Here is a 12,093-nt window from a genome sequence, read left to right as displayed (position 1 = left end):
GAGATGTAATCCTTTTCAAGGTGCTTTAGGGACAGCATGGCTGCTAAGAAAAATGTTGGCCCTTTTTAAGAGGTCTGTCGCTCACTGTTTCAAGAATAAACTTAGGGATTACCCTGTTTGTCCTAAAAATGATATTATGTATTATGATGTAGGAGGCCCTACTAAAAAGACAGGGGTCATTGGACAGGGGTCTAAGAGAGCAGAATTGGTCTTGCTCTTTCTAGGGGGTTAGGATTGTCCTCCAGTGCTTGGCAAGCCAAAGCGGCCTCCTGTTAGCTCACGCAACAGCATAGGACAGGCAGCAGAGCATTGAACTGTCCAATTACATTGCATTGCTGGCTGGCTTCATGGGACTCGCCCTTACCCTCCCAGTGCAGCAGCATCGTGTGTGATAAGGAGAAACTGGTGGATGGGAATTGAACATGACTCAATTTAGAGGAAAAAAGGAAGTGAAACTTAGCAATAGAGAAAAGTAGATTAAAATGAAGAACTGACTTTTACTTGTGGGCATGTGGAAAGAGGTTGAACCAAAACAAAAAATGATTGTAGGCCTTTGGGCAAGGTAGGCATCTCTTATTAGTATAGCGTAAGTGTGCTTCCCGAGGTTGGGGAAATGAATCCAGGTCTGCTGTATCCCAAAGGCTGCACTGTGCTATGCTATACCAAACAGGTTTATACAATTGGCGGCACATAGAGCTGATGATTCTGAGGAAATTCGGACAGTCCGTTAGTATTTGCACAGTGGTGCCATTTTCCTAATTATGCCTCTGCACACCACCACAGTGGATATGAAAGAAAACAATCAAAATGAGACTGAAGTTTTTCCAGCTTTCATTTAAATGGGTTTATCAAAATATTGCAGAATCGTTTATAGCCATTTTGTTGTAACAGGCCCTCAGTTGTTACAGACTCAAAAGTAATTAGACAGCTAACTGAAAAGCAGTTCCATGGCCAGGTGTGATCTGTTCACCTTGGTATTTCGTAACAAAGTAAGAAAATAAAAGGTCTGAAGTTTATGTAATGCAATTGCATTGCATTGGGAACTCTCAATATGCAGTCCAAATATTTGCCACTGCAAGGGATGGTCATCACTAGAGTGAAAAATCAAGAAGCCAAATCTATCAGAGTGATAGCAGAAATGTTAGGATTGACCAAATCAACAGTTTGGTACCGCGGTGGTCTGATAGTTTTAGTTTTGAAATCTCGAATCACCCCCCCGGCAGATACCACCTTGCCTGAGTGTATATGGAGTGTGTGTATATATGTATATATATATATATATATATATATATATATATATATATATATATATATATATATATATATATATATATTATATTATACTTTTAAATGGAAATTTGTACTTGTTGATGATTTGAAGATGTCATGTGGTCAGTATTCAAAACACTGGAGAAAACTGACTACAGTGTTCTTAAATACTTTCACTCACCAGCTTTTAAGCTACAGATCAAAAGCCTCTTAGAAGGCCATGCTGTGTTATCTGCGATCCTCCCTGTCTTTTGGCTTTCGTGAAGCACTACAGTCAGAACCAAGGATAATACATTGTGATGCACAGGGGTTGGTGACTTGTGCTCAAACACAAAGATGGGAAGAGATATGGTGAGATGAGAAATAAATGAGCTCTCAGTGTGGATTTATAGTTCTAGTGGATTTGCTTTTCTGAGCACATGCTGATATATAGACCTGTGCTTTAGAACTACAAATACTCTAACAACACAGATAAGCTGTGCGAAAGTAAAGAGGGATTTCACTAGCGATAACAGCCCATAAAAATCACCATAGGACTGTTGCTTTGACTGATAATTCACATCAATGTGATGATATGTTTATTGTATTATGATGTATTTACTGTAACATTATTTAAATGCATTATATTCATTTTACTATAACCCTACATTTTACTGTAACCCTACTGAAGAATTTATATTTATTTGTAATACAAATCAGGGCGTTTGAGTGAAAGTTTGAGTGTTAGAATCTACAGATGGATACATGAAAAAATTGGATATTGCAACATTATAAATTAATGAACTGATTGTACGATTCAGAGATGAAAGGCATTAAAATGGAACTAGTTGACTTAAAATGTATTTTGTTCTCAGTATTTATACTATTTAGTATACTCTTTCTAAGTCTCATTTGAGAACTGAAAAGAATTGTTTTTTCAGAGAAATCAGTGACATGGGCTTTCAGGGCCCACAGTAAATTATTATGGAACTACTAGTGGGTATGGATGATAATAATGGCATTATGAACTTTTTTTCTTTTTCTTTCTTTCTTTTTTTCTTTCTTTCTTCTTTATGGCATTTCTTTCTCTCAGCTGTCTATGGAGGACACCACCTCCATCTTGCCTCGTCTGAAGCGGAACTCCAACGCCTATGGGATAGGAGCTCTGGCTAAGTCCTCTCTGTCAGGTGTGTCAGGTGTGTGTCTGTCCCGGTAGCTGGTAACCGCCCCCATGTTGGCTCCAGAGGAGGAGATGGAGAGTGGAGCCAACATGGCTGCCCCTGTGGGTCCCCCCCCCTTCTCCCTTCCAGTTTCACTTCCTGCCACCATTAATTAGGGCCTGTCAATGGCCACTGCTGCCATTGATGAAAGACCAATCAGATCCAACAAGAGCACAAACGAATAGTTGACGTAAGTGCACAAACCATCACCACAGGCTTGCTGCTGGGAAGTCTTTTGGGTGTTCAGTGGTTCATGTGGTGAATAGTGTCACTGTACTACGGTTGTGGGTTCTGTCCAGTGTGCAAGTTTGAAGTCTACAGTGTTGTGCTCAGTAAATTGTTGGTGCATTTTGTGGTGTGCGATGGGTATTTCTCTATGTACTCATGTGTGTATGTATGTGTGTGTGTGTGTGTGTGTGTACATATATGTATATATAAATATATATATATATATCTATATATACACTGTTGAAAGAATAAAAATCACTCATTGCCATAACAGGCTGCGTGGAACAGTATGTTGTCATGGCAAATATCAAGAGTTTGCAGTAGTAATCGGCACTGATCTTGGATCTGCACTGCACTCCAATATCTAATTATCCACAAATGAAAAATAAAAAAAGGAGAATAAAGGGTCGAGATTTTTTTTAAATAGGCCTAATTCCATAAATAAGGGATCCCTTATTGCACTTCCCTGATTGTCCTACATGCCTCCATATTTCAGTCACTGAGATGTAAACAAAGTCATTTCAAGTCATTTCTGGTAAAATAGTTCATTACAGGGAACCTTTCCAACTTCTGCTTTACAGTGGTGGTGGTGGAAACCAGGGGTTGTGATTCCTACAGTCCAAATATAGCCATTGGATTTATTATCTAAACCACCTGTGAACCCCAATGTGTCTTCAGAGTAAATACGTAATGTTGATTTGGTAAAGTAGTAGTAAATCTGAAGGTGTCTCTGAACATTCTTCCTTATAACACAGTGCATGTGTGTCTTTGCTATGAATACATGATGGAGAATTAAGCCCCAGTCTGCTGTTTGATAGGAAAATACATAGTAAACGACATACTGACACAACGCACCCCAAACCAAGCTGATAGACACTGACTTTACTGACACTGAATGCACTAACAGTCCATTTATAATGCGGTATAATAAGTAATAGGTAATTATTATTACCTATATTATTACTATTATTACCTATTATAACTATAATGTAATAGACATGTAATATATACACTGAATCACTCTAAATATTGTTAATCTTAACATTATTAAATGATAAATTTCCGCTTTAACATTTAGGTTTAATTAATATGTCCGTTACCTGATGACTGAAAGAAAAAACTACATTACCTGTAATGCATTGCCCTGCTCCCTCATTGCCTTCCATTCTGCACCTGCATGCAGAAATACTGACTGTGTCTGAATTCTTTACACTATAGTGCATCCTACTAGTTGGCTTTTCTCAGATAAAAATATGCCTACCACGCATACTGCAATATGCAACATTTAGCATGGCCATTGAGAATTCTACACTACTAGGAGTCGGTGTGTAGTGAACAATTCAGACACAGTCCCGACCTGTAACCGCACTGACACCCTGATTGTTTCCTCCTGTAGGGGTGACCAGGTCCATGAAGGACAAGGTAACTAAACCCACCGCTATGGCTCAAGGACGTGTGGCCCATATGATAGAGTGGCAGAGTTGGGGTAAACCATCTGCTGGACCAATTGGAAGATCAGGTCACAACCTGCACCGCGAGAGAGAAAGGAGACTGGAGAATGATGCCTACAGTGACCTGAGTGATGGCGAGAAGGAGGCACGAATGGCAGCCGGTAAAATAATTTAACAAAAAATGGATTGCCTTGGGCCACAAATGGCCTCGCTCTGTCTTGCTGAGTAGAATAGCCCTTCCTCTCCCCCCCCATCTCTCAGCGGGATGCTAGTCTGTGCAGGTGTTTGTTAGCTGATGTAAGAGAATTGGCAGGTAGTGCTCTCCTCCAAGCATTGCTCAGCTGCCCAATAATGCTGCATGAGAAAAGACCCCACAAATGAGGGGATGGGATGAATGATCTCCTCAGCAGATAACTGTCTAGTAAAAATGGAGGGACTGTGTAAAAATGGCTGTAATTCCTAAACAGGTAATGCAATATTTGTTAACCCATTTAAATTAAGCAGCAAATGTTGATGACTTCATTTTCAAGTTATTGAGGTAATGTACAGAAGCAAAATTTGTGTTACTGTCCAAATTCTTATGGATCTGACTGAATATAGAGTCGGTTTCACTCATTTCTTTTCACTGGTGTGTTGGACAGAGGAATGTCAATTATGCATGTTAATTATGATATTAGGACCTTACAGTTCTCAGGTAAGTCTTCAGTGGGACAGTGTTTTTTAAGCTGTATTTAGTTAGTATTTTATATTTATTTTAATATTTGATCTATCTATCTATGTTCCTTGAGACTCACTTATGTCTTAAATAAAAGCATAGATAACAGTGCCAAAAATTAAATCAGCTAACCTTAAATTGTTCCTCAGAATCAATAATATTCTATCTATTCTGTCTAGATTCACATCTAGACAGAATAGGACTTCTAAATGTGCTCAGATTTGGCCTCATTGTTTGGTCAGGAGAGAAATTAACATATTGCCTCAAGGGCATCTTCTTCCATTTCCTCCATCAGAGAAAAGGATAATTTAATCTTTGTCTTGATTAGGCTGTGATGATCCACCTTTTACTTCTTCTTTTAACAGGAGTGATGCAGCAGTTTGCAATCTCTGAAGCTACATTACTGGCATGGAACTCTATGGATGGAGAGAGCTTCTGTGCTGACTCCAACCAGGGCAGTGTGGCCCACCTCAGCGAAGTTAACCAAGAGAGCATCACCAGCAGAGGTAAACATAACAAGCATGTCCATCACACGTTGGGCAGGCATGCCTGACAGTCAGAATTAGTTTTACCTCATTCCACTTTCACATCAAATTAGATGTGAAGAATGAATCATTTGACAGGAAGGCATGCTACTGTTTTGCCCAGCAGATCATTAAATACATTCAATTTAACCTCACAATTTTTAACATTAACCTACTGATGGTACTACTGCATATTCAGAGGCTTCCATTCATGTGTCCACTGTAACTTAGATTTACCCCATAGTTGAGATACATTTCCACATGGGGCTCCATAAAAGTCTGAAACTGGAGCTTTCGGTGTGCTACGACATTTTCTACCACTGCATAAATAAAGCATAATGCTGTCTTTATTGTTGGATGCACTGTCATAAAAAAAGTAATAACAGAAGCTTATGCTGCAGTAACAGTCCCAACTCCCAAGGCTTTATACTATATGTTGGAACATTTTCTTGATTTGATTGCATACAGTCACAAGTAGACTATTAATGAGGTCAAGAGCTAATGTTCTGGTACTCCCAACTCATCACAAAGGTATTAGATGGGTCTTCTTTACTTTGGAGAAATGTATCATTGCTTCATGGCTTAGGGATACTGTGGAGCTTCATACCCCACTAACAATGCTTGGCATTGGACTTGGTGACCTTAGCCTGCCATTCTATTGGCAGTGCTTGGAGATCTGAAGTTATGAAGATCATACAAGCTGCATATGTGCCGCTGTACACCTGTGTTAGCAGCAGGGGCACCTTAATGAAGTTGAATTCAGTAATAAAAAGGATGATCTGCAAACTCTATGTTGTCTCTTGAAGTTAAAGCACTTTTAATATAATCTGAGATGGATGTAGCATTATGTTGTATGTTTTAGCATAACTATGTAGTATAATGATATAATAAAATATAAAAAAATTAATAAGCAGCCAATTAATCCATGTGTTGTTTCAAGCAGCTGTTGTGGAGCGTTTTGTTGGCACGCAACTAAGATTTCAGCATGTGAAGCTTCTCTGCCATGAAAAAAGGCATGTACTGTGCTAAATCCTGACTTGACTAATTAGTATCTGCCTTCATGACATTGATTAAGTGTGATGGGGAAATGTGTTATTTAGTGAGGCTAGCTAAGCCAGGTCAGATTAAAAGTATGTTGAGCTGGCTTTGTGACACACTCTTAAGATTGCCTTAAATTGTATTTCTGGACTCTATTAGCAAATCAGACACTGGATCAGATCAAAAGAGCAAGGAAGTGACTGGTGCTATGACTGGTGCTAACCACCTTGTGGTTTGTACTGGGGCCTCCCCCTGATTGTGATTGGTCCTAATCATTACATGGTTTGTTCTTTGATCTCCCCCTGACTGTGATTGGTCCTAATCACCATGTGGTTTGTTCTATGATCTCCCCCTGACTGGGACTTGTTCTGTCTGCGATTGGTTCTAATTACCATGTGGTCTTTTCTGGGACCTCCCCTTGACTGTGATTGGTCCTAATCACCATGTGGTTTGTTCTATGGTCCTAATAATTATGTGGTTGCTTCTAGGACCTCACCCTGACTGGAACTTGTTCTGACTGCGATTGGTTCTAATCAACATGTGGTCTTTTCTGGGACTTCCCCCTAACTGTGATTGGTTGTAATCAACATGTGGTTTATTCTGGGACCTTGCTCTGACTGTGATTGGGCCTAGTCACCATGTGGTCTTTTGTGACTGTGATTGCTACTACTGTTCCACAAAACACTGGACCAGATTTACCAAAGTCTTCCCAAGAATTTTCTTAAATTTGTTTTTGAGAAAAGTGTTAGCAACATCTCTACATCAGATTCAACATGTGTTCTTAACCACGGAATTGTTCTCATTGTTCTCAAAATTGAAACAACTTTCTAATCAGAGTACACTACTGAAGGTCAGAATCTTTGTGAAACTGTGTACATGGATTTTAAGAAGACATTGGTGAATGAGGCTCAATCTTCTTTTGAGTGCCACATACTCTCAATAATTTGGGTTTCATCTTACTGGCATATTTGTAATCCGACATGTGAGTTGTGCATTTTCCCAATCTGCACCACTTTGGCTGTTTTTAGACAAAAGCTTCTGATGCTGCCAGAACTTTTGCGTAGGCTGCCTTTTGTTGCAATGGCACTAAATCGACTGCCATGAGGCACGGCATAAAGGCACAGATTTTAACTCACAAGCAAAGATTTTGATTGCAACAGCATTAGAATGACACAGATCACACAGTGTAAATATAAGTGCTTAACTCCAAGACTAGGCCTAATCTATGTCTGAGAACCTGACCCCAAATGTCCTTTAAATCATGTATTTTTGCAATTACAAATGGAATATGTAGACCTTTATTATCCTTTCATGCCTTCTCTGGAACTGCACCATCATGTCTGAATGTACATATTGTCAGGCTAGAAATGATTTCCATAGTCCAAAGTCATATTTTCATGCCTAACAAAACCCTGTTGCTACACAACACAAATTGCAAAGCATAAGTATATCCCTGTAATAAATCCATTGTTTCCACATGCACAATATTGATTCAGCTTTAAAAGGCCAAAATCTCATTATATAGTAAAGAAAGCCTCAGACACCATAAGTCTGATCAATGCCTGACACCACTGTCAGCAAACTCATAACCACACTTCCATATTTTACCGCTGTGAGGGGTTTCATATATCTGCTGTCGTGATTTATATTCTTCACCCTGCTTTGACTGATGCTGCATCCAGCCTGTTTGACAGGTGTGACACTGTTCGACATGGCTTTATTTAGAGCATGGAAATGTAGCAGAGCCAAAAAGTGGAAAACGGCAGCTGCAGGGCTTAGGGCTGAAGAGCAGAATGGTGTAGTGGGGAGAGGCGTTTTGAGCCACAGTTCAGTCAGAGTGTATTGATTAAAAAATATATCTAATCCGTAATCCAGTGATTATTCTATGGGAAATTGCATGACAAAATTATGTTTCTTAATTATTATTCTGCTTCGAGTCTTTAGAGCCTAATAGACACAAACATCTTTATGCTTGTGTTCCAACATAGTATTTTATGATATAATGTCCACCAAACATTCAGCTCAGTCTCTCTATGGTCTATCTAAGGTAGTTTGTGGATTCATGTGCTGATAGACTAAATATCCCAGTAGCATTAAGGAAACTGTGGCACACAGATAAGTACCTCTGAAAACATTTATAAATATACTGACTTTACAAGATGTTCACTGAAGACATGTTTGAAAATGGACCAGATATGAGTGTAAGCTAATAAAAAAATAATAATTCTGGAAGCCATTTCCACATTTGTCAAGTTAGGGACTTTTTAGTGGTTAGGCAATAAAGCAGCAGGTTTTAATATATAATAAAGAGGAGATTTTAGAGGACCTAGTGCTATAGTCCTACATTAATTAGCATTTGTTTAAAATGTTTGTTAGAAAATACCGTAATCCAAATACAGTTTTCTTTAGAGCCAGCAAAATCTGCCTGCCTGTTAATAATTACCTTGTTCAGCTGTGAGTGTGGTCTTCCTCATAGTTTAAGCCAAAACTTTTTCAGCTTCAGGAAGGTAATAAAAACAGCACCACTTCCCTCCTCCAGTGTTCAACACACGTCTGAACGTCATAGTATCTTTGTAATGCTCTGTAACGCCATCCCTGTTGTTCTGCAGGTTTGCTTTTTGAGTTTTATCAGAGCTTCTTTTTTTGGTTGATGGATGAAGTCACATTTAGATAATGGCAGTATAGTTGTGTGGTGCCCTGGGTAAACCCCCTCTTCATATCAGTGCACTAAAATAATGTTATGTATGTACTCTGTTCAATGAGTCCATCCTTTCCACATATAGATTACATAAAATCTATTTATTTATAATCATATGGAAATAAGTCAAGAACATTCAATAAGGCACATTTTTCAGTACACACCACTACTAATAAAATGTTGCTGCCATTTGGGGATCCGGATGTTCATCCTTTTATATATTTTGACAGTTGCTACCCTTTCTTATGTTAATATTTTTTTCCTTGTACTGTAGATCAACCACTGCATCACTCCTCTGCAGAAGTGTGGCCTCACACATATGTCTCGCAGGGCCTCTACTGCCTCTCCTCCTCTGATGCCTGGGAGCCAATCAGCAATGAGCCTTCCGGCATGGCCTCCCCTGCAGCTGGCTCCTACATAATGGCAGGCGGGGCTTCTGGAGAGGGCTACGATGGCTCTACCCACTATCTGTCCCAGCAGCAGCAGCTGACACTGCAGCAGCAGAGCCACTTACAACAGCTGCAGCAGTTCCAGCAGTACCAGCAGCAGCAGCTACTGCAGTACCAACAGCAGGTCTGAGCAGTTCACACTCACACACAGACCATATATAATCATGTAAAAAGCATGTTATGGTTGTACATATTAGGAGATAATAATAATTAAAAAATCTGTCTTAAAAAATAAAAACACATGACACGTCATACAGTGTCATTATTTAGATGGCGGTGCCAGGTGGTGCTAATCAAATGCGGTGATAAACTGATCATTGACAAGTGTGACCAGCAGAAGTTTTGGCAGTTTGCTGGTCTGGAGCATTCAAATGTGTGTTACATTACACAATACCAAGGTGGAACAATATCAGCAGTGATCTTTAAGAAGCAGCCCATCAATCTGGGAAGGGTTATAAGGCTGTTTCTAAACAGTTTGAAGTCCATCATTCTACAATGAAAAAGATTATTCACAAGTGGAAAACATTAAAGACAGTTCCAGTGGCCGTTCTAGCAAATTCACCCCAAGGTCAGATCATGCATTGCTCAGAGAAATTGCAAAAAAAAAAGGTGCTACATCGTAGACTCTACAGGCCTCACTGTAGAGCCTGAACTGTTCAAGTTCAGTACAATTAGAAAACAACCGAACAAGTATGGCTTGTTTGGAAGGACTGCTAGAAGAAAGCCTCACCACAGTGATCACAGTGGTGAAGGAGTAATGATCTGGCCTTGCTTTGCAGCCACAGGATCTAGGCACCTTGCAGTTATTGAGTTGACCATGAACTCCTCTGTATACCAAAGCATTCTAGGGCCAAATGTGAGGCCGTCTATCCAACAGCTAAAGCTTGGCTGAAATTGGGTCATGCATAGCTGTGCATAAACAAGCACCCATAAACCTTAGAAAATGAAGTTCAAGTTTTTTGCTAAAAGTGTTTCTTTGAACTATTAATTCATAGGTAGCATATATATTAATACACATGCTTTTCCAGCCCTGCTTTGCCAGGCCTCTAATGCTATTTTCTCTTCTTCTTTACTTTTTTACTTGTTTTGCCTTTACTAGAACCTGACCAGATAAGATGTGGCTATACATCTCAGAATTCATTGTGCTTCTGCCTTCAGCAGTTACATCAACAATGAATATATGGGCGCCAGTACCCTGTGGTAGCCATAGAAGCCCAAGCGATGACACCCCTTTCACAATGTTTCACAGATGATTTGTGGTTTGCATCTTGCAGTGTAGCCTCTGTATTTCACATGTGTATGCCACACAAAAACATGAATGTATCAATTTCTAGACATTACTAAGGAAGGCAAACCCTGCAATAAAGGCTATAATAGATATTAGTGTTTTATTAAGTGCTCTTAAAAGAGTTGGGGGTTTAGTAGATGCTCAAAGACAATTATGGGTAGTTCGTTATACCTCAGTACCAAGATTGATAATTATCTGGACACTTCCTGTCTTCCATGCGGCCTGAGAGATTGTGGGTCATGCTAAGCCGTACATGAAGCACAAAGTTATGTATCACGTTTTGACCACTGACATCAGAAAGGGAGGTGCAGGACCTTTTTTGGCTTTGTAGACCAGCTTCAAGGTTTTATGCTTGATGCCAGCTCCTACTGAAAGCCAATAAAAGGGTTCGATAAGCTGTGCTGCTGCATTTTAGATCATATGCAAGGGCATTATGGCACACATTGGAAGACCAACCAGGAGTGAGTTGTAGTAGGTGCTCAAGAGACTTACAAGAAACTGAATAAGCACCTGTGTGGCCTCCCTAGAGAGAAATGATCAAATTATCCATTAGCCTAGAAATATAATTGGTTGTCAACAACTACACCAAGGCTATATGCTTTAGATGATATACTGAGCTACCTGTAGGTCTTGTGCTGACATTTCAAAATTGTTGACAACTTCTTTACGCAGTTTGCGGTCTACCCTTGGACAGAACTTGCTAGGGTGGCCCAACCAGGCCATGTTGGCAGTTGTTTTAAATGTTCTTCACTAGTAAATTATTTTCTGGACAGTGAAGTGTCTGGTTTCTTATTGTTTTTCTGACCTTTTAAATCACTTCTCAGCCTCTAATGTTTCGACTTTTTTATATAAAGGCCTTAGAGAGATCTGTGGACATTGCCTTGGTGTTAGCACTCACTTCAACAATCAGAAGCAAACCAAACTAAATGTCAGAGGTTTCAATGAGACATGTTTTTTTTTCACAATATTCTCTAGCTATGTTCTATTAATTTGCAGCTGATTTGCTGCACTTGATTCTAATGTTAGACATTTTCAGTAGTAATAGCTCAACACACCCAATATAATTGTGATGTTTGGTCGCATGTTAGAAATATGGAGTTAAGAATGAAGTCAATTGAGTCCAAATAGAGAAGAGATCATTGCCTTAGACAAACAAGGATTTAAATTACCAGGTGAGACCTGGTATTTAACAAATTACATTATTCCTTTGTTATCACCAGTAAGACTGTCTGTG

The 12,093-nt window shown here is 39.4% G+C and overlaps 1 protein-coding gene across 3 annotated transcripts in view; it reads left to right on the top strand.

The window, feature by feature from the left end:
* The window catches only part of fam131ba (family with sequence similarity 131 member Ba), a 44,929-nt gene that overhangs the window by 28,888 nt on the left and 3,948 nt on the right, over positions 1-12,093 (top strand). For 2 of the 3 annotated variants that reach the window (XM_072675790.1, XM_072675788.1), the window contains 4 exons: positions 2,342-2,444; positions 4,093-4,308; positions 5,228-5,368; positions 9,397-9,695. In XM_072675790.1, the coding sequence (XP_072531891.1) occupies positions 2,342-2,444; positions 4,093-4,308; positions 5,228-5,368; positions 9,397-9,695 (759 nt within the window). The remainder of the gene's footprint in view (positions 1-2,341; positions 2,445-4,092; positions 4,309-5,227; positions 5,369-9,396; positions 9,696-12,093) is intronic. The other variant, XM_072675789.1, reaches the window with a different exon arrangement.

This window comes from Salminus brasiliensis, chromosome 3 (genome assembly GCF_030463535.1).
Source record: "Salminus brasiliensis chromosome 3, fSalBra1.hap2, whole genome shotgun sequence".
NCBI lineage: Eukaryota > Metazoa > Chordata > Actinopteri > Characiformes > Bryconidae > Salminus > Salminus brasiliensis.
The sequence above is the reverse complement of the archived record's forward strand: the minus strand, read 5'-3'. Positions and strand labels throughout refer to the sequence as shown.